This window comes from Phocoena sinus, chromosome 20, assembly GCF_008692025.1.
Source record: "Phocoena sinus isolate mPhoSin1 chromosome 20, mPhoSin1.pri, whole genome shotgun sequence".
Classification (NCBI taxonomy): domain Eukaryota; kingdom Metazoa; phylum Chordata; class Mammalia; order Artiodactyla; family Phocoenidae; genus Phocoena; species Phocoena sinus.
Window position 1 is genome coordinate 46,405,756 of NC_045782.1, and position 22,050 is coordinate 46,427,805.

The following is a 22,050-nucleotide window of genomic DNA, read 5'->3' on the forward strand; positions in this document are numbered from 1 at the left end:
AGTGAGAACAAACCACTATAGGCTCATCAGATGTAATGAACGCCCCACTGACTGGAGATGCCACTATAGGCTCATCAGATGTAATGAACGCCCCACTGACTGGAGATGCCAGCAATGGAGGATGTGGGAATTGTCTGCACTTCCTGCCCAATTTCTGTGTAAGCCTAAAGCTGCTCAAACACAAAACCAAAAAGTCTATTATTATTATTTTAATCAAAGGGTCAATAGTTTAAATAGCTTAAAGTAATCAGGATAAATGTCACTTTTACTGGAGGCTGAAGCCTGAGATGGACACTTGTTTCAGACGCAGTGAAAGTTCAGTTTTCCAGATCAGAACTCACAAGTTCCACAGGAAGACTCTTTTTGTTAATAAATCTGGCAAGCGGGCCAAATGTCCCCAAATGCCCAGCTGTGGAATGCAAGAGCGGGAGAGGGGCTGGGGGCTTCCAAGGTGGTCTTAGGTTGGTGTCAGGTTCAAGCGGCTACACGAGATTCTGTGTGTCACGACCCGTCTCTACAGGACACACGGCTCAGGCAGTTTTGTATGTTTTATATAAAATTGAAGGGTAACCCCTGCGATGTAAATGGGGTTGTCTCCCAGGGACTTGTTTCCTGTCTCATCCATGTTTCTCATCTGTCTGACAGTGGCCCCACTGCACACATCATAAAGGTACAGAGAAGGGTCGAGGCACAGTGGTCAGAGGGGAGCTTGGGGACCCCCACCTGCCCTGGCCAGGCTGTGGCCGCTCCCACCGGCTTCTGAAGGAGGCCAGGGGGGCTCTGACTCATTGGCTTTTCTTCCTCCAGGGAGTATCCCAAAAACCACTAAGGAAGACGAGGGACCCCTGAGGCCTGCTCCCCATCCTGCCGGCCATGTTGACCTCGGCATCTCCCCTCCCCACTCCCAGGATGCTCTGGCCCCTCCTGCTCTTGGCCACCTCTGGGAATGCTCAGAGTAGAGGTAAACTTCGTGGTCCCACTCTGCTAGGGGGGCCCCCCCGGGGGTGAGACAGGGGTGGAAGGAGAGACCTAGGTCAGGCCAGGAGGGCCCAGGCCCCAGGTAGCGTCAGTGACCCCAGGGAGGGCAATCAGTGGAAGTCCTGAGGCCCAGCCGTGACCCATGTGTTGGACTGTATCCCCACACAGACTGGGACAGCCCCAGCTGCACCGAGGACGTGGTTTCTGTGTTCAGGGGCAAGCCAGCCGTGATGGCCTGTAGCATCACCAACCTCTTCTCCCACATCAACATCTCCCTGCGAACCTACCACGGGGAGAGCTGGCAGCTCATCTTCAGTGTAAAGGCCCCAGGAAACTTCCGTCAGGATGGATGGCAGCTCTGGGTTCAAGGGGGCGAGGCGCACCTGGTGATTGAAAAAGCCCAGGACACCCAGGCAGGGCAGTACAGGTGGAGTCTTGTCGGGCTCCAGAGAAACTTCAAAACCACCACCCTGAACGTCTCAGGTGAGGGGAGGAGCACCTTGACCCCCAGGTGCTTGCCTGTTTGGGAGGGGCAGCAACCAGGGAGGAGCAATTCCTGCCCAGCTGAGGTGCCCAGAGCCACAGGGATGGGGCCTAAAGAGGGCTTCCATCTGCTCCACCCACCCCACATCTGTGACCCCTCCGAGCTTCTCCCCAGGGCAGCCCGTGCACGCATGCCCTGGGCACCATCCCCTGTCTGCGCAGGGAGCTGGTCCCTTCCCTCCCTAAAAACCTCCTGCCCCCCACTTCCTTTGCTGCAAAACTCCCCAAGTCACCACCCCTCAGTGTCATCCCCCCACACTTGGTTGTAGTGTAGTCACGGTCACCCCGAGCTCTGGGGACAGGGAGCAGGGGTTCAGCTTCGCCCCCAACCAGGTACAGTGGGAGGGGCTAAGAACGGCACCCCCAGCCTAGCCGGGCCCTGGGAGGGGAAGCCAGTGAGGCCCTCATGGACTCCTGTATCCAGAGCTCATCTGATACCTGGGGTGGAGGGGCTGCATAAGGGCTGGCCCTGGGCAGGTCCCCACCAACCTACCTGGGATCTCTCTTTGGCAGAGCCCCAAGACACACTCTTCACACCTTCCTGGGGTAGGTATTTCTATCTTCATCCTGGGGTACAGGAGGGGAGCCTCAAGGAAGCCCCCTGGGGTCTCCCCCCATCAGACACCCCCACCCTCTGTGCCTGGCACCCTGCCCATCCCATGCACCCCATCTCCCTGCCACTCTCCCACCTATGGGCTTCCTGGCTGGAGGTGATGTCCCCCTCGAGGGTGCCCCCAAGGCAGGCACCCCCAGCCTAGCCTGCACCAGTGAACGAAAGATGGAGGTCCAGCCCACTCCCCACAGGCCCGGAGATGTTGCTTCCCAGTCTCAGGCCTGACCCTGAAGACAGGAGCCAGGCCCAGGTGGTCCTCCCCATCCTCGCCCTGGTCGCCCTCTCCGTCCTGCTGGTCTGCATGCTGACCTGATGCAGAAGGTCTGGCTCCCTGAAGTTCTCCAAGCTCCAGCAGGTATGGGCCTCTGTGCCTGGTCTGTGGGCCGGGCAGGGGGTCTTGGACGGGGTCTTCTGAGACTCAGCATGGACACTTGGCCCCATAGCCTTGCACCCACTGGGGCTAGTGGGAGAGTGGGGAGCGTGCAGGGTCCCAGAGAGCTGGTACCCCTCCCCCAGAGGACCCCAGCCCACTGTGGCAGTTCCAGGCCCAGAACACAGATGCCGCACTCCCAGCCAGACCACCAGGTCCCCACTGTCCCCAGGACACCCTGGAGGATGGCATGGGGGGAGCTGGACTTCCTGCTCCTTCCAGGAGACCTACGATGTGTGGGCAGTTGGTGTGTCCTCAGGTGTGCCGGTAAGCACAGGTGTCTGCCGATGGCTCTCATCCCTCCCTCCCTCTCTCCACAGATAAGGAGTCTCTGAGCCAGAGTGGGGAGTTCTGTGTACCACGCACTGCACTACACAAAGGGAAAGTGAGGGGAGGGGCAGGCCAAGGACAAGGAAGCCTGGCAGCATCCTGGCCTCTCGCTGACACGCAAGCCAGGGAGGGCTCTTCAGCAGCTCCTGTGGCCCAAAGTGCAAAAGTCTCAAGTTCCAAAGCACTTGACCCAGCAGGACCCTCCCCCTCCTCTGCTCCATCCAGGCCTGCCCCCCTGGGGCAGGAGGCCCATGCTGCTGTCACCTCGGAGACACCCCAGTCTGGGGTCCTGTGTTGATCGTGGACACCCTCCTGTCTTTGGACTATGAACAAGGACAAGTTTTGGGGACCCTCCTGCCAGCAGTTGTGGCGCCAGGATGCGGGGATCAGGGGCCTGAGATGGCATGTGGGCCCCTCCTCCACCACCAGGGGGTAGAGCAGCCCCTCTGGAAGGGAAGTGGGACAGGTGGCTGCTGGGGACCTGTGTCCAACCCCCTGGTCTCCTCTAGCCCTAGGGCTCCCCTCCCCCACATCTGCCCCACCTGCTGGCTCTTCTAGGTCCCAAACCCATTTATGCCAGATGTCTTCATGATCAAAACTGTGTAACTCCACTGAGTGTGTTCTTTTTTGGCGGCGGGGGGTAGGTCTTTTTTCTTCCTTTCCTCTTTCGTTCTCTTCTCATGATTTGATGACTGTCTTTAGTGTTGTGTCTGAATTCCTTTTTCTTTTTTGTGTGTATATCTATTATAGATTTTTGGCTTGTGGTTACCATGAGGTTTTGATATAGCAGTCTATACATATGCATGATTGTTTTAAGTTGCTGATCTCTTAATTTCAAATGCATTTCAAACATCGTGCATTTGTTCTCTCCTCCTCTCGTGATGACTGGTCTTGATATCATATTTGTGTGTGGGTGGTTTGCTACCTTTACTGTGTGTTTGCCTTCACTGGTGACCTTTCCCGTTTCATAATTTTCTTATTTCTAGTTGTGGCTTTTTCTTTTCTGCCTAGAGAAGTTCCTTTAGTATATGTTGTAGAGCTGGTTTGGTGGTGCGTTTAGTGTATTCTTTTTTTTTGCGGTACGCGGGCCTCTCACTGCCGTGGCCTCTCCCTTGCAGAGCACAGGCTCCGGACACGCAGGCTCAGCAGCCATGGCTCACGGATCCAGCCGCTCCGCGGCACGTGGGATCCTCCCGGACCGGGGCACGAACCCGCGTCCCCTGCATCGGCAGGCAGACTCCCAACCACTGCGCCACCAGGGAAGCCCTAGTGTATTCTTAAAAGGTACATATAAGGTGATAAAAGAAGGTTTTTCTAGAAGTACTGCATTCAGTGCTTTGCGAAACATCCGTATTGCTAACCCTCAAGATGAATAAACTAAACCAAATAGCAAACCATCAAATGAGCTGAGAAACACATTTTTAAGTGGAGAAAATAAAAATCTGAAACAAGCTGCTTTGAGTCTTAAAAACTAAAAAGTCCCAAGGCATCCAAATGACCGGACATCTGGGAGTCCTCACTCACCATGAAGAATCCAAAACTGGAGACCCTGCGCGGTGCCTGACGACCGTGGCCTCCCAGGAGGGTGATGACCCCAGAGCAGCTTTGCTGGCGCCCAGAGTCCAGGTCTAGAATGGGCTGCATTTGCATCTCTCAGGTTAAAGTAAGGTTCACACGAGAAATACTGGGTTTGTGCCACCACAGGGCCAAGCCCATGGGACACAGTGTGCACGGCACCTGGGACCTCCATGCTTTGGGGGCCATAGAAATCTGTTCCGTTTTGCCTGAAACAGACAAAAAGTGTTGATGCATTTGAAGTAATTCAAAGGTTATTTTAACATTGGTATTATGGTGGGAAGGGCTCACGTAAGTCATTCAGCCCCTGCACACCCAAGGCAGGAAACCTAGAAGGAAATACTGCATCTGGGTCTTTGACTAATTTTCATTTTCTACTTGTTGCTTGTCTGTATTTTCAAGGATTTCTCTATAGGAAGTTTAGTTCTGAGTCCTTGCAATACCCTAGAAGCCCTTCCTCCTGATTCCCCTTCCCCCTCTGTAGCCACACTGGCCCTCTTGCAGACCCTCAGACACACCAGGCACGTTCTGGCCTCAGGGGTCATACACCTACTGATCCTTCTGCTTGGAATGCTGTTCCCAGGCACCACATGACCCTCCCTCATCTCCTCAGTCCTCTACTCCTATGACCCCTTGAGGTTTGGCCCCCCTCTCCCGACACAGGTTGTGTGTCCTGCTGTAGGTCTGCTTGTCCATCCCTGGAGGTCAGCTCCAGGCCACAGGCCTCTTGTCCATTTTGCCCTCTGCTCTTGGCAGGCACTGGCACGTACGGGTGCCCAGTGAGTGTTGGTGATAAACAAAGGCAGAATGAGATTAGGAAGGGTCTTGTTTTGCCAAGCCCTATGCTTTCATGACCTCCTGCAAACAACCTGCTAGGTTCCTAGGGGCCTTTGGCAAGATTCTGTCCCCGAAATAGATACCCCTCGTGCAAGGGGAGTCTGTGGGTCAGCCCAGCGGACTTAATCTGCCCCACCCCCAAACCCCACTTAGGACCCTGAGCCATCAACAGACAGGAGCATCTGGCCAGTGGAGGGGGCTTCCAGGGAGGAAACAGCTTAAGGCTTTCAGACCACATGTGAGCCATGTGCACACACCTGTGTACTTGCACGTGTGGCTTTGGGCCCAACACTTGAGGTTTGGCCATCTGGCCCGTGGACCACAGAAAAATGACCTCCTGGTTGCCTAGAGGCTGCCTCCGTGTCCTCGGGGTCAGGGGCCAGGCATGGGTCTCCCTCTGCCCTGAGGGCTGATCTCCAGGGCCTGGTGCACCAACACAGGATGCTAGTCCAGCTGAGATGCCTCCAGCCCCCGCACCCACAGGAAGCAGAATCGCAAGCCACCAGGGCAGCCGTAGCCTTGGGCACATGCCCTGGCCCGGTCCCTACAGCCACACCAAGCCTCCACGCTGCAGATGTGACTGACATAATGCTTCAAGTTTCTGGGCATAAATCAGGTCCCCACGTGGGGACCCCCTTATCTTTCTCCTGGGCCTGACCCTGCCTCACCCTCCTTTCTCCTCTCCCTGTTGTGAAGCAGGGGCAGAGGACCAGGACCATGGGTCTACCTGGGGGCACTCAGCAGTTTAGAGGCGGGGGGGGCGGGGGGGGATGAGGGCCGTCCCTCCTAGCCTCGCCCACAGCGCCTCCCCTCACTCAAGGCACCGCCTCCAGGAAGCCCTCCTGGAGTGCCCAACCTACAGTCACTGTGTGCTGTCCCCCTGCCTACCTCCTGCTCCATCCTGCCCCGACTGCCCCTGGAAGTGGCAGTCTGTGAGGTGGTGGCACACAGTTGGGTGCTGCAGACAGGAAGTCTCGACAGCCCTGTAAGCGGGGCCCTGTTCTTCCCCCACTGCAGTGAGCATGGCTGGGCTCCTGGGGCTCCAGCTGCTCCCCATGCTCCTCGTGCTCCCCTGCAACCTGGCTGCCCAAGGTAAGCACTTCCCAACCATCCGTCCCCCCGTCCCCCACTGCACCCATCAGCGGGCTCAGCGCTCCCACCCAGCCACCCTTGCAGCCCTCCCCTCCCCGCCTCGGACTCTCCTTCTGGGAAGGGGGTGCTCCCCCTTCCCAGGGATGCTGAGTGTGACCTTCCCTTGAAGCCTTGTTAGCCCCTCCAGAGGGTAAGGTCCAGCTTTGGACACTTAGACAAAAAACAATGGGCACCAAGATGCTGATATCTGGGTGCAGAATCACTATGGTTGAATCTCTTCTTTCTCTTTACCTGAATGTCTGGGGACTTTCCCTCCTACAACCAGCAAGGCTGCCTTTGTCCTGAGAGAACATTGTCCTTTGGTTTACCTTTTGCGTGAAGTTCTGCAGTAAGAAGGAGAGATTAGTTCCACAAGGTGGGATGGGGGACCCGGCAGGTGAAATTCTTGTGTTCTCTCTCTCAAAAACAGCTGCAGAATTTAGTTTGTGGAGAGCTGGTATTTGGATTATGTTTGCACCTAGAAGTGGGTCCTGCTGGGCCTTGCTGGGCAGATGAGGGAACTTTCTGGGTGTCCCACAGACAAGCCAGGATATGCCCACCCCATGGAGCCACTGGCTTCAGGTGCCTGGAAATGGTGGAGAAACTGAGGCAGTAGGCATTGGAAAGAGACAGGGAGACAGGACAGTGCCCCCAGCTCTCTCGGGAACTGTCATGTAAGAGAGGGAGAAGGTGTAGAGCCTGGGAGAGTGGTTGGAGGTCTCAGCGGACGGCCTGCCGCTTTGGAAGGGAGAGGCCCCAGCTCTGACTTCCCCCGACCCTCAGGATGGGGAGAGGTCACAGGCTGCCCAGCCCCCTGGGGCCCCTTTGGAACTTGAGTATAGCCCAGGATGCTGGCGCCATGAGCTGCTTCAAGGCTTCCGAAACTTGCCTCGTCCTTGACAACAGCCGGCTGTCCAGGACTTCCTTGGTGGTCCAGTGATTAAGAATCCACGCTTCCACTGCAGGGGGCAGGGGTTCGATCCTGCCCCCTGCAGTGGAACTAAGACTCTGTATGCCATGTGGTGTGGCCAAAAAAAAAAAAAAAAAAAAAAAGAAATTAAAGCCTTCTTTAAATTCAAAAACAAAAACAAAATAAAATAAAAACAGAAAAAACCCAGCGGGCTTACCCAGGGCACCTCTGCCCTGCCACCATCCCCGGCAGAGAGGTGGGTCCCTGCCCCTCTGGCCAGGCTGGTGGTGACAGTGGCAGGTCCTCCTTGCAGAGGTGTGGCAGTCCCCCACCTACATGATCGCTTTAGAGGGGGACTCTGTCAACATCACCTGCTCCAGCCGGGGGCCCCTGCTTGGCCTCTACCTGAAGCAAAGGTGGCCGAACTGCAACAACGTGATTTACTATGAAAACGGGAAGGAGCCCACCGTGGACCAGCGGTTCCAGGGCCGCATCACCTTCTCAGGGCTGCAGTACAACCTGACCATCAGCATGCACCACCTGCAGCTGGCCGACACCGGTGACTATGCCTGCCAGGCCATCACAAATGACGAGGTCTGGGGCCCTGGGACGTTGGTCGTGGTGACAGGTAAGGAGTGTGCCACCCCAGGGACCACTCCACCTGCCTGCTGGCCAGCCCAGGCTCCGTCTGCCCCCTGTCTGAGGATCTTCCCTCTACCCTTGCTTGAGTTACCATGAGCCCACCTCCTCCAGGAAGCCTCCTGGATTCCCACATGCACACACACTCCAAAGCCCCGCCCTTGCCCTGAACCCCAGAGGCCCTCGTGGACTCCCTCACCTACCTGCCAAATGCCTGTCTCTGTTCCTTCTTCCCAGAAAAACTGCCCCAAACAGTGAACACGTGCCAGGAGACTCAGCTGATACACTTTGCCCTCCCCACGGCCCTGGCTATGGGCTTCTTCCTCGTCGGACTAGGGCTGGGAGCAGTGTGTGTGCTGAGAAGGACACAGGTCAGTGTGGACCCTCAGATGTCATCTGCGTCCCTATAAGCCCGCTTCTCTCAGAGAGAAGGGAGGGAAGGAGAGTGGTTAAGCCCCAGGGAGTTGGCCACATGGGAAACCTCAGCACCCACCCACTCCCTCCGTCAGGGTCTCCTGGAGCTCAGAGGGTTTGGACGGCAAGGTCCAAGGTGGGAGGAAACCCAAGAACTGGAGCCCCCAGCGAGGACGGGTGTGGGGCCAGGAAGACACGTCCTGGTCAGACGTTTACGGGAGAGTGAGAGGAGGGTCCAGAGAGACCCTTTCGGAGAGCATGGGGATGCCGCGCGTGACTGTGAGAGTGTGCACGCGTGTGCGCACGCGTGCATGGGTGTGCATATGCGAGTGTCAGGCCTGTGGGTGTGTGAAATCCATGTGCGATCATGGGCTGGAGGCAGGAGGGGAGGGGGCAACAGAGACAGGGGCCAGGAAGTGGTCAACTTGTCCCTGGTCCATCAGCTTTTGCCCCCACCTTCACCTAGCGCCTCCAATCCCATGTCCCCTGCAACAGCCAGACCCCTCCCTGTCCAAGGCCAGGGAGCAAGGTCACTTCCACCTCCACCTCCCTGCCGCTGCCCAATGGCCCTGCCTCGCCCACCCTTGCCCAGGCCTGGGAAGCTCTGGAGAACTGAGGGTCTGGCCGAGGACCCTCCTAAAAAGGGTTCATGCAGTCCCCCAAATCTAAAAGCTTCCTGAAGGGAGGTGCCTTGAAGATAGAGGGTGCCCCTGAGGGAGCTGCCCCCAGTGGTAGATGACAGGCTTTCTTTCAGATCCAGAAACTTTGCTGTGCAAAGGAAAAGAACTCGGTGTGCGTGGTCTACGAGGACATGTCCCACAACCGCTGTAACACCATGTCCATCCCCAACCACTACCAGTGAGCCTGGCAGGACCCCAGCCTCCCTCTGTCTATCAGAGCACTGGGCAGACCATCCAACCCAGCGTGGACACACAGGCAGCTCCCCACAGCAGTCAGGCTCCTGCTGCCTCCTCCAGGCAGCCCTCCTTGCCTGTCTCCCACGCTTGAGGCTGCTCCTGGCACCTTGGAGCCACCGGGAAGGAAGCTTTTCTGTCGTCCTGCTGCCCTGACCCTTCCATGGCAGAAGAGGCTGCTCTGAAGGAGGGACTTGGGCCTGGGGCAGCGGGCAGCTGCGGGGGGTGGGGTGCTGCGGAGGCTGGGGACTGAGCGCTGACCCCAGCCCAGGCTTGCCAGAAATAAAGGGCTTCTCTTCTCCCCTTTCCAACTCCAGTATCTATTTCTCAGCCAGCTTAGAGTCAAGGAGGGGAGGCTTGCCTGACACCCTCCCTAGAGTCTCCAAGGACTTTGACAGCCTAAGGGACTATGTGTGAGACTTTCAGGAAGGAGGGAGGGGCAAGGGGACACACACTCACTCCAGCCCCTGTTCAGGCTGGAGAAGGAGCAAATCAACCAGAGTCCTCCTGGCCTCACTAGCCTCCACCATGGGGTGACGTGGGATGGAGGAAGGGGAGCTAGCAGCAGTGGTCTGGGGGTCTTAATAGAGGGCCACTCCCGGTGTGCGCTCATGTTGGGGTGTGATGGGACCTTGGGGAACCGACCTTGGGGAAACAGGCGTGCCCAGAGTGGATGTGAACCGTGGCTGTGTCCTCCTGGACTCAGGGCCAAGAAACCGCAGACCATGCTGCCCACCAACTGAGATGAGATAACCCTTCATCCACGGGGTTTGCAAAGATTAAAGTGTCATTAGCGAATGATGTTCGTTTTAGCTGGAATTATATCTTTGGGAAATGATCTTTGGGCATAGAAACAAGATTGCAGTGATATCCATGGCAGTGTTGCTTTCAATACAAAAATCAACAGCTGAGAAATTACCTAAATGTCCAAATAAGAGAACCGCTATATCGATTACGGTTTGCACATGCAGCAGACATTAAAAGGGCACCATGGGGGCTTCCCTGGTGGTGCAGTGGTTGAGAGTCCACCTGCCGATGCAGGGGATATGGGTTCGTGCCTCAGTCCGGGAAGATCCCACATGCTGCGGAGCGGCTGGGCCCGTGAGCCATGGCCACTAAGCCTGCGCGTCCGGAGCCTGTGCTCCGCAACAGAAGAGGCCACGACAGTGAGAGGTCCGTGTACCGCAAAAAAAAAAAAAAAAATAGAAGTAACAGCAGAAACAGGGTAAATAAGCCACAACAGTTTAATATCAAAGTCACGGCAGGAACAGAGAGGGGCTAAACCCTGTTTAAGTAAAAGATCAAGAGGTCATATATTTCCCATCCTTGGGGCAAGGGAGACATTGCATATGTGCAGAAAGGCTCCTTGGGGTCAAAAAGGAGGGGGCAGCACCCCAGAATAGGTGATGCCAAGGCCCCCCATAGGCCTCTGGTCTGGAATCCATCTTGGAAAAATGTTGCACACTTATGTTGGGGAGAATCCTAGGGCGTCAGGTGTGGAAAAGGCAACCAGATGATTGGTCAAAGGTAAACAAAGCCCGGGAAGAACTGCCCTGTATAAATGATTTAACCGCCTCTTTACTGTGCTCCCTTCATTAGGGGAGGTGCCCACACCCTTTTTCTCTGCGTGTGTATCTCTGCCTTGCTTCTGTCTTAACTAAACAAACTGCTTCTCTGGGTGCTTTCCCACTTGTTGTACTGTCTTTAATAGTAAACTTTGTACCTGTTTTTATAGTTTTTGCCTCCTTGAGAAATGCATTCTCTCAATGGGGGCAAGGGCCAGGGGAGTTTTGCTTCTTAGCCTCTAGCCCCTGGTGGTATGGTGGCTAGGGTTTTCATACAGGTTATCCAGGTTCAATTCCTGGGCAGGGAACTAAGATCTCGCTTCAAGCCACCTCTCACTGCTGCCTCTCCAAGATCATTACCACATGGCCTTCTCCCTGTATCCAAATTTCTCTCTTCTTATAAGGACACCAGTCATAACGGGATTAAGGCCATTCAGGATGGTCTCCTTTTAACTTGACTACATCTGCAAAGACCCTGTCTCCAAATAAGGTCCCATTCACAGGTCCTGGGTGGACATGAATTTTGGGGAGTACCATTCACCCTCAGTGCACCATCCCTCTCCCAGATACATAGCAAAATCTTCATAGATCTTGCAGCCACTGCACACCCATAAGTAGACCCACTAACCAACTAAATGTATCCCCAGCCCAACTTCCTCTTAGCCAGGCCCCAGAGATGCTCTGGGCCAGCCTGAGGCCACCTGACACACAAGCACACTGGAAGGAGACAGGGGTCTGAACCACCGTGGTTACACACCTTTACCAAGTTTTACATCACACCTGACCCTCCAGGCCTTGGGAGAGGCTGAGGCCTGGGTGTCAGAACCACATAGCAAACCCGCCTGGGCCCACCAGCCAGGGTGGTTCTGGGAGATACGTCCACCCTGAGCTCCAGCTCAAGCCACCTACACACAGCTTCTAGATGCCACAGAGTGGGTGGTCATTTCTGTACAGCAGGCGAGATGGGGCCCAGGTACTTGAGGGGCAGCACCAATCCCAGGTTGCAGACCCGACTCAGCCCCACATCCTGAAGCTTCCCTGAGGGTCTTCTGTGGGCCTCTTGGACCATCGGGCCTGAGGCCACCCCAAGCCCCTCCCCCACTGAGGAACTCTCCAGCCCTGCCATACACCACATTGCAGTGGGGTCAGCTCTTGGCTCCCCAAGTAGGGGACACCCAATTAAGGGGCAGTGGGTGCTCAGCCCCTGAAGAACACGCCGGCTGTGCCCTATAGATGTCCATGTGATGTCCGTTGTCCCCAACCAGGTTGGGGTCCAAAGGTGGAGCCAGGGGCAGTTCTTGTTCTTCTAAATGAACAACTTCTATGTCCATCCAACAAATACTGACCGAGTGGCCATTCTGCGCAAAGCACAGGTCTAGGTGCTGTGGGTACAGCGGTAAACAAACTAGGGGCCCTTCCCCCAAGGAGCCAGCACTCCTAGGTGGCAGGAGAGAGATCTGGAAAGAGGCACCTTGGTGCTGGTGAGAAATACTGCACGAGGGGGATGTGGGGAGCCAGGGGCAGGGGAGGGCGGCAATGCTCCATGGTGCCAGCGTGGGGACACCAGGGGAGGGCCTCAGCCTGACACCACGCCGAGGGTCAGGGCTGTAGATGAGTCTATCTGCTGCCCTCACTGCCCCTATGGAGGACTCTCAGGTCTGCAGGCCTGGGCGAGGGGGAAGGGTAAACACGAGGAGAACCTCCCCCACAGGCGCAGAGGTGAGCAGCCACAGAAATGTCAGTCTGCTCACAGGCACCTGTCAGCCTGGCTAGCAGAGGCTGTGGTTGCCGCGACGGGAGCTGCTGTCTGGGTGCAGGAAGGAGAGGCGAGGCCTGCGGTGCCCCCCACCAAATTCTCGCTCCCCCGCCGGCCTCACATCCGCCCCCAGCCCTGCTCAGTCCTGCAGCCCCCCATCCTCCCCAGCCCCCAACACCCACAAGGGCAATAGCACAAGTGGTGCCTGTATCCAGGCAATGGTCTTTCATACCTAAACCAGGGAACCAGCAGCTAATAAAATGTCCCCCCATCATCACCTTGGCAAATGAAAACCCACAGCCCCAACATGGGCCAAGGATGCTTGTGCACCTTGCCCTGAACCCCTGCCCCCACCCAGCCACCGGGGCAGCCACAGTCCTGGTGGGTCCAGGCCCCCCCCCAAGCTGGGCACTGCTCCCACCTCCTCTGGAGCCCTTGGCCAGCCCTCCCCACCTGTCCCCAGCTCCTGGAGGCTCCTTCCACCCTCCTGCCCTCCCCTCTGCCTCCTACCCTTCCCAGTCCCCCTCTCCCCCTCCCCCTCTTGGGTCCCCTCCCCCTCCCCTCTTCCTCCTCCCCCTTCTCAGTCCTCTGGCTGAGGGATGTCATCCCTTTGCAGACTGACCATTCTGCCCTCTAGTGGATGGTGTTCAGGGCCTCCTGAGCCTCCCTGGTCTCTCTGGGGATGGACAGCCATGAGCAGGTGGCCTGTCTCCTCAGCCTGGAGCTCCCACAGTTCCTTGGACCTGGCCCCCGACACATGCATGGCATCTGCCTCTCTCAGATTCAAGCCCTGGGCTTCAGGCATTCAGTCCTCACAAGGCCATGCCCTGCCCCACCCCCCGGGGACAAAACCAAGCCAGGGTGGGTGATGGCCCCCACCTCAGCCCCCACCCTGATGGATGGCCCAGGAAGGAGGGCTCCCTTCAGGTTATTACCGAACGCAGGTTCAGCTGCTCGCAGCTCAAAAGCCAATAATTCAAGAGGCAAGTATCAATAGAAAGGAAAGTTGCGTTAATCACAAAAGCCAGCAATCTGGGGAGAAGTGGATTCATGTCCCAAGACCAACTCTGAAGATTCTGCTCAGCCATGACAGTTTTTAAAGGGGAAAAAAGGGAAAGAATCTCAGTGAACCATTGAGGGAGGATGTTGGGTTCTGCATCATCCTCCATCGTGTGCACGCTTCAGACATTATCCTGCCTGCGTGGTCTGCTTATAGGATAGCTAAGGGGACTGTTGCAGGTAGAGAGCTAGTCATTTTTTAACTGCTCAATTCTTTTTTTCCCCCGCTTAAGATTTATTTATTTATTTTATTTTATTTTTGGCTGCATTGGGTCTTAGTCGTGGCACGTGGGATCTTTGTTGAGGCATGTGGGATATTTCGCTGCGGCGCACGGGCTCCTCTCTAGTTATGGCAGGGAGGCTCCAGGGTGCATGGGCTCTATAGTTTGTGGCACACGGACTCTCCAGTCGAGACACATGAGCTCAGCAGTTGTGGCGCACAGGCTTAGTTGCCCCACGGCATGTGGTATCTTAGTTCCCTGACCAGGGATAGAACCCATGCCTCCTGCATTGTAAGGCAGATTCTTTACCACTGGACCACCAGGGAAGTCCCTAACTGCTCAATTCTTCATTCTTTTTATCTAGGAAACAAATCAACAGATTAGGCAAGCCATGGTGTGCATTCAGGAGAGCATAAGTCAGGAGTTTGATTAAATTGCCTAGTGATCTCGTTCCTATAATTAGGTTCTTTTAAGGTTGGAGGGGAACAGAAATGGGCAAACAGGAAAGGGGCAAAAGAGCTGCTTTCAATTCCCCACCGTCAAGCATCATTCCATTTCTATGAGATCATGGGTGAAGGTTCGTCTTCCGTAACTTCTTCGTGCTGGTATAAGGCACTATATTCTTAGAGTGGAAGATGTCAACGTGGGCCTGTAGTATCTCCTTACTGATCATTTTAATTGCCCGCTTACATATATGGGCAGAGCAAGCTATAAGTATTTTGATACCCTCAAAGATATAGATTATTATGAGCAATAATATGAATCCCATTCTCTTGAGGCCAGTTCTTGGAATTGTGCTAGCCATAGATTCAGTACTGCTCAAGTTGGAGCAGCTTCTTTCATGGCTGCAGTCTGGTCATCATAGCAAGAAGTTCCAGGCTATTCTCAGCACGTCCAGAGAACGACTACCTTGACCTCAGAGTCTTCTACCTGCCTTCCCCCCACACACACACCTTCTGCCCAAGTGGGTCTCTCTTCACCTGGGCTTGAGGCTTTGGTCTTCACACACCAGAGGTGGGGGGTCTCCTGGGAGACCAGGCAGAGGCTGGGAAGATCCCCTGCCCAGTCTCCCATCTCCTTGGGTCCCTGCCAAGGGGCTGTCACTTGCCAAGCTACAGGGCTGGAGAACAGTGGTCAGCCCCCCAAAATTGGCTGTGTTCCTATGATCCTCTAGCCATGGTGTCCTGGCGACTCACTGATGCCCCTCACTCGGACCTCATCAGCATCATCAGAAAGAACATCTGGTCCTGGTCACTGAGCTTGGGAGGGCTCTCTTGTGACATGGTCGGTCACATATTCTTGTCTGTAGCCGGGCCACTTAGAAGGGGGGCTGCCTCTCTCATCCCCTCCCAGGACATTGTATGTCTCCCAGGTCGACTTCAAGTATGCTGGACCCCTGCCTGGACCCCTTTGTCCGTTCCAGCGCCAGGGCTCCAAGACCCGCCAGCTTGCACTGCCCCTCCCAACTCGTCCATTTCTCTTCTGGTTCCCTGCTGCTGTCACCTCCTCCCTCTTCACCCAGAGAGCCTGCTCTGAGCTCAGATCTGTCCCCAAGATTCCCCATTTCTGCCCCCTGGTGTCTGAGCCGAACCCTGATGGCCCCACCCAGTCCATTCTGTGTGCCTGTAGCTGGGAGGTCCAGCTGGGCCTGCATGTCCTGGCCCCTCCCTTCCCATCATCTCAGCTGGCTATCCTCCCATTGCCCCCAGAACCCCTTGCTGGTTCTGTGAGACCTAAGGCTTCTCCATCCACTTCCTCTGGAGCCAAAGGCAGGGTCTGAGCAAGGAGTGGGGCCCTGAGGAGCTGCTGTGTCCATGGTACATCCTGCACACACACCCACACCTTCACCGGCCCCTGGCCTGCCTGTGACCCACCCTCTTTGCTGTCTGCTGGAATCCTCAGAGCTGGCCCCTGGCTGCCTTCAAGGGCCTTTACTGCCTGCAGGTGACGAGCTCCCAGATGATGTCCTAGCACCCAGCCTGGCACAGCATGGTGGTCAGGCAGGTTCTAAGCGGGGTCCCCAGCCCCTGTGGGCACTGTGGAGCCCGTGGAGCCCTAACCGATCTGGGTCCAAGCACCGTCAGCTGCCACCCCTCAGAGCGATGCAGAGAGCAGAGCCTCCTGCCCTCTGGCGGCAGGACGGGGACAGGGCAGGGAGCCAGCCCAGCTAGTGTTCCTGGCTTGACACACCAGACCTGGAAGGGAGCACCAAGTTCCTAGAGTTCAGCTCCTCATTGACAGATGGGGAAACTGAGACCCAGAGGTGGCAGGGGCCTTTGACAAGAGATGGAGCCCCCCCAGCCTCAAGACGACTTCCCTAGTGGGCTAGGCACTGGTCACGAACCAGTCTGTTCTCACCAGACTGTCCCCCTGTCCCCAAGAAATGAGCATCCCCACAATGTTCCTGATGGCTTGGGAGTCTAGGGTTTAGGAACTTTAACAATCAACCTGAAAGGCTGGGGTTATCCGGACCAGCAGGGTTCACACCCCAAGTCAATGATTTGGGGAGCTAGAGGGACAGAGGGCACGGAGCCAATTTTCTTCGTGGGAAAGAGCTCTCCGGAAATGGGTAAGAACGAGAGGAAGGAGCAGGCAGGCCGCAAACAAGGTAACAGCTGACGTAGACGCACATGAAGACGCTCACCCACAATTAAAGAAAAGCAAAGGGCAGCTATCAAGTTTCACCTGAGACTTGGCAAGTCTCAGAAATCTGTAATACAGGGTTGGCAATGCTGTGCAGATCAGACCCCTCACACTCGACATTTTGTTTACAGAGATGAACTCAGCAAGAAAAACAGGCAAGGGGGACCACAGCTCCCAGCAGCCGAGACCCGTGGCCGTCAGCACAGGACATGTGGCCACCACCGCCTACCAGGAGAGGCGTGAGGACGCAGCCAGCCAGGTGGAGGGCACCTCACCCCTCACCCCAACCGCAGCCGATGTCGAGGTCTGGAGGTGTGGGGCATGGGCAACACTGTTTGTTCGTTTCACCAAAATCTCTGCAGGGGCCCGAGCCCAGCCTGGACTGGGCTCCGGGCTCCAGGCTCAGGGACGGCGCCACAATTTGTGACTGCAGCTTTGCCGACTGGTGGCCCCCAGACCAGCCTGAAAGGAGGGACCGGCAAGGTGTGTTTGGCTCCACGATGAGGGGTGTCTGCTTCCTTCCCAGGACACCTACTTCATCCAGGCTAGAGGCTGCTCTCATGGAATCCAGCTGTTCCTGCCCCCTTGACCTCTACCTGCCCTTCTGCCAGCCTGCCCTTTGGGCCCCTCCTTTCCTCTAAACCTCTAACTGCCTCCTCCTGGAGCATCTGCTCCTCTGAACCACCCCTCAGCTTTTGCCCTCAGCTTGGTTCCTTGAATGGCATTTGGGGATTTTAATGTCCCCGAAGTTGAAAGGGTCTGAGGTTGCCCAGGGCTTCCTTGCCCTGGGGACGGGTCTAGGCATGAAAACTTCTATAATTGTGAAGTCCTGAGCTAAGGCCTGTCACAATGTCAAGGGTCTTACAACAGCGTGGGGAGGCCTCTCTCTTTCAGTGCCAACTCCCAGACCTCTAGGCCCATCACATTCATGAGTGAAATAAAGACCTTTCCCCACGGTGACTGCAGCAGGTATTCTGTAGAATGGGCTTTTCACTGTTCCTTCCCAGACATCCTGCTCCAGGGCACCAGACCCTTGCCTTTGACCTCTCCTCCTCAGCTGACCGTGGAGGGGGCCTCTGGCCAACACCTTAAGACAGAGCCCCATCTCCCAGCGTCTGTGGGAGGGCAGGAGTCTAGCTCTGATAAGCACCAGTTAGGAAGCCCAGATAGGCTTCACAGGGACCAAGCCCCTTCCCACTTTTGCAATTTTCCACTTCTCTGACTCTACTGAGCCATCCCCCTCCCTACTTCCTCATTTTCCCTTTAAAACATCCCATCATCTCTGCACAGATCTGGAATGGAGCTCAGCTCCTTCCCTACTGGAAGAGTTACAGAATCAGATCTTTTTCCACCACTTTGACCAGCATCCAGGAGCCTCTGCCACGCTCACAGGGCCTCAAAGGTACCTCTCATTCCACGCCCTTCACTCCTGCCCCCAGACCAGTCTACACACTGCTCCCTGCCCTGGGGGGTGCACAGTGCCCTGTTATCTGGGGATAACAGCTGGGGCACACTCAGAGACGCTCCCCACCCCACCTTCCTGGTGGATGCTGGCCTGGCTCACGAACACAGATCCGCTGAGTCAGGTATTTCATGGGAAGCTACTTGTCAAAATAAGCAGCCTGGGATGATGATTCAGAACACACTGGAAATATAGGAAGGGAAGCTCTCATAGAGGCAGGAGCCCCACATCCCAGCACACATGCTGGTTCCTGGAACGGTCTCAGGCCCAGGGACGCCTGCCCAGTCTGCCCCCAAACAAAAACGCACAGTGTGCTCCTCCCCCACATACACCTGCTACACACGTGCACCTGGTCCCCCTTCTATGATGCCCCCCCACCCCAGCCCTGGACTCTTCCCCCCAACCTCACCCCTCTCAGCTTTTTCAGGCAAACACCTCCTCTCCGTCCTTCTCACCACTCTCTCATCCTCCCGTCCCCCACCTCCATTTCCCACCCCATGGTCCCAGAGGGAAAGGGCCTGCAGGGCTGGGATTCCACCCACCCAGCACAGCCCTGGGAGCTGAGGGCAGTCCTCACCCCAGTATGACAGGAAATAGAGAACGGTCCCCTTTTACTTTTTGTATTTTAATTCAGATTACAAATAATAAATGGAATATTACCTGTCATATCAGTAAACAAAGGATGTCACAGTCAGCAGTTGCAGCCCTCCAACGTTAGCCGGTGAGGCCTAAGGAAACCCACGTTGTGAAAACACAGGATACTGGCCCCCATAGCTAAGATGCATATCAAAGAAATGATTTCAGTGAGCCCAGACTCTTGCATCTTCCCATACATAGAAAAGCGCTAAATTCCTAAACTTGAGGTATCTAGTTTTCTTTAATTAATAGTAATCTTTTGTTCCTACTACCTGCCCTTGGTTGCAAAACTTCTATATAACCTGGCTGCCCTCCTTGCCTCTTCGGAGCAATTCTCTCAGGGTTACTTGAGATGCTGCCTCCGGGTTTGAAGTCCTAAAAATTCCCATAGAATAAAACATAACTCTCAACTTTTAGGTTGTGAATAATTTTTTAGTCAACACAGATAATTCACAAAAGTAAAAATAAAAGGATAATAAAATTCTTTTTTAGAAATTTTAATAGGAATTTAAACATAGAAAACCTCTTTGTACTTTTATCAAGCGGTTTTAAAGCACAGACATCAGAACTTCCCTGGCAGTCCGGTGGGAAAGACTGCACTTCCAATGCAGGTGGCTCAGGTTTGATCCCTGGTTGGGGAACTAGATCCCGCATGCATGCCTCAACTAAGAGTTCACACGCCACAATGAAGTCCCTGCGTGCCACAGCTAAGACCCAGCGCAGCCAAAATAAATAAATTTTTTTTTTTTTTTTTTTAAAGGCACAGACATCACTGAAGATGAAACAGTACTGTCCTGGGTCCTTTCAGTCATGTGAGATGGTCCAGGTGCTGGTGGCAAAATACTGGGATGTGGTCACCTGATGACCATTCCTCCCACCATCGCTGGGGCCCAGGACTGCTCTGCTCCTTTTCATCTTCTGATGCGCTTGCTTCCCCTGTTTCTTCTCTTTGCACTGAGGGCAGCAAATGGGAGATTCCGGAGACCCTCCGCTGTGTTAAGTAGAGCAAACTGCAGCCACAGAGTGGTGTCTGCAGAAAGAGGCTGATACTTCTGAGGCCCCGTGGGAAACTGAAGAAGCAGCGTCATCCTTCCAGGTGATGCCATCATTCTTCCGTTTTCTTACTAGTTTAGTCATTGTGGGCATAGTTGGTAATAGTTGATGAGTCATGACGAAATAATTCCTGTAACCAAGCAGGACCCTATGGTGCCTTCTCCCATATCCTCTGCTTTAGCTCCTCTCTGAAGTACCTAGATAACAGTATCTGGCACACATTTCCAGAGTAGTCTTACAGATGCTAAATCCCCCACCAAAAGGCCGACGTTAACTACTTGCTGACCATGAGCCCCAGGACCCCTGGAGCCTAAGGATACTGTTAACGCCTGTGACACCACCCTGTTACCTCACCATCAACCAATCAGAGAACTGTGCATGAGCTGATCACACACCCTGGGACTCCCCTCCCTCACCTGGCCTCTAAAAAGGCTTCCCTGAAGCCCACTGGGAGTTCGGGCTCTTTCAGCACTAGCTGTCCCAGACTCCTTGTATGGCGCTTGACAATAAATGCTGCACTTTCCTTCACCACCGGGTGTCAGTAGGTTGTCTTTACTGGGAGCCTACCAGCGGACCCAAGTTTGGTTGGGTAACATTCCTAGAATGATGAAGTAGCAAAATGTCTCAAGATACCGGAAAAACAAGACAGGGATCAGTGGGCCACAGTGGTTAAGTGCAAGCCAGGAGGCGCTTTGCTCTATTTAGAAACAAAAGTAACCTTGTGTTCCCTTTGTGCTTTGAAGACCTGTAAAAATTAAAGTCTCACAAGAGTTAGAACTGCCCACTACCTGGGGTGCTTAAGAGGCAACCGAGACCGAAGCTGGCCCCGGTCCGGGAAGGTGCAGCAGCGGTCCGTCGGGGCGCGGCCTGGAGGGGCAGGGAGAGGGTGCAGGAAGGGGAGACGGGGGTCGCTAGACGCGGGGAGGGGGAAGGGGCAAGGCAGGGAAGAGTACGGGAAGGGAAGGGTGGGGGCGGGAGAGGGAGGGGGAGGGGCGCAGGCTCGGAGCCCAACACCCGCCCACCTGCGGATGCTCAGGGGACGGAGGCGGTGGGGAGGGCCAAGTGCCAGGGCCACTCCGGACCGGAGGGTTCTGGGGGTGCCCCTGAAGTGGGGGAGCCTGCTGAGCTGAGGGCTTCCGCTCCGCGCCTCGGGGACCCCTGAGGATCGCGGGAGGGCCAGGAGGCCGGCTAGGGACCAGGCCAGATCCTCCGGCCGGGTTTGTCAGCGCGGCCTCAGGTGGACAGCGACCCTGGCAGCTAAGGATACCTGGGCGGAGGGAGACCCCCGGCCGGCGGCCCTCCATGTCTTCGTCTGAATGCGAAGCCCCAGGGGTGCCGGGCCTCGGCGCAGCCCCGCCTTGGTGGGCCTGAGCCCCGGAGTCAGTCCTGGGGTGAAGGGGCTCCTTGCACGGCCCAATGCCAAACCCCCACCGAGGGTGTGCGCCAACCCTGCTTTCTCCGAGAGAGGCACAAGTCAACTACGCACTTTATATGCCATCTTTTTACAAAGTTGCCAAAGCAACTCAACAAAGGAAAGTCTTTTCAACAAATGATGCTCTAATAACCAGACACCCACGTGGCAAAAATGAATCCTACGTTACATCATGTACGAAAAGTAATTTACAGTGCCCCGTAGATTTAAATGTGAAAGCTGAAGCCGTGAAGTCTTAGAGGAAAACAAAGGAAAATGTCTTCTGACCTAGGGACAGGCAAGGACTTCTTAGTTCTAAGAAAATAGATAGAGAAATTCGACTTCATTGAAATTCGAAATGTCTGTTCTTGAAAAGACACTGCTAAGACAATCAACAATCCAGAGGATGGGAGAAAATATTTGCAAAACTAATACCTGACAAAGACTGGTCTCCAGACTATATAAAGAATTCCCACTGCTCCAAATACAAAGTCAAACAACCCACTTGGAAAACTCCATCCTATCTCACTTTTGCTTTTTTGACCACATTTGAAAAAGGGCCAGCCAAAGAGTGGACATGAATACAATTATCTTTTATGGAATCAAGTCCATGGTTTGGGGTTTATTTCCATTGCACCTTGAGGAAGAGAGCCAACCAGCCCAAGAAAGTAAATTGGGAGCTGCCATTAACTCAAGGACACAAAACAAAAGTGCCCAGATGTAAGTTAATGTATTATATCACAGGCAGAAATTGGAATATGTGCTTTTTCAGATGTAACAATTTAACTGCCTACATGATAGAAAGTTAAATAAAATGTACACTAACCTTGTGACTCTTCAGTTATCAAATACCCTCCCTGCAATGTGACTGAAGCTGGCAGAATGAGGTGTGCCTGCCCAGAATTACCAGAGGCCTGAAAGTCCTCTTTT

General features: G+C 55.0%; 2 protein-coding genes and 1 long non-coding RNA gene across 3 annotated transcripts; all 3 read left to right on the top strand.

Annotated features, from left to right (window-relative positions):
* Window positions 1-873: 873 nt before the first annotated feature.
* Window positions 874-3,128, top strand: SECTM1 (secreted and transmembrane 1). Its single transcript, XM_032616946.1, has 5 exons — window positions 874-961; window positions 1,147-1,461; window positions 2,035-2,067; window positions 2,326-2,489; window positions 2,885-3,128. The coding sequence occupies exons 1-4, from the start codon at window positions 874-876 to the stop codon at window positions 2,445-2,447; spliced, it is 558 nt and encodes a 185-aa protein (XP_032472837.1). The 3' UTR covers window positions 2,448-2,489; window positions 2,885-3,128.
* Window positions 3,129-6,226: 3,098 nt separating this feature from the next.
* CD7 (CD7 molecule) lies at window positions 6,227-9,604 on the top strand. Its single transcript, XM_032616944.1, has 4 exons — window positions 6,227-6,398; window positions 7,661-7,975; window positions 8,224-8,357; window positions 9,155-9,604. The coding sequence occupies exons 1-4, from the start codon at window positions 6,329-6,331 to the stop codon at window positions 9,260-9,262; spliced, it is 627 nt and encodes a 208-aa protein (XP_032472835.1). The 5' UTR covers window positions 6,227-6,328; the 3' UTR covers window positions 9,263-9,604.
* A 6,757-nt stretch (window positions 9,605-16,361) lies between these two features.
* Window positions 16,362-20,227, top strand: LOC116744954. The gene is made up of 3 exons (XR_004347225.1): window positions 16,362-17,041; window positions 17,849-17,960; window positions 19,417-20,227. It is a non-coding gene; the product is annotated as an uncharacterized LOC116744954 (long non-coding RNA).
* The last annotated feature ends 1,823 nt before the right edge of the window (window positions 20,228-22,050 follow it).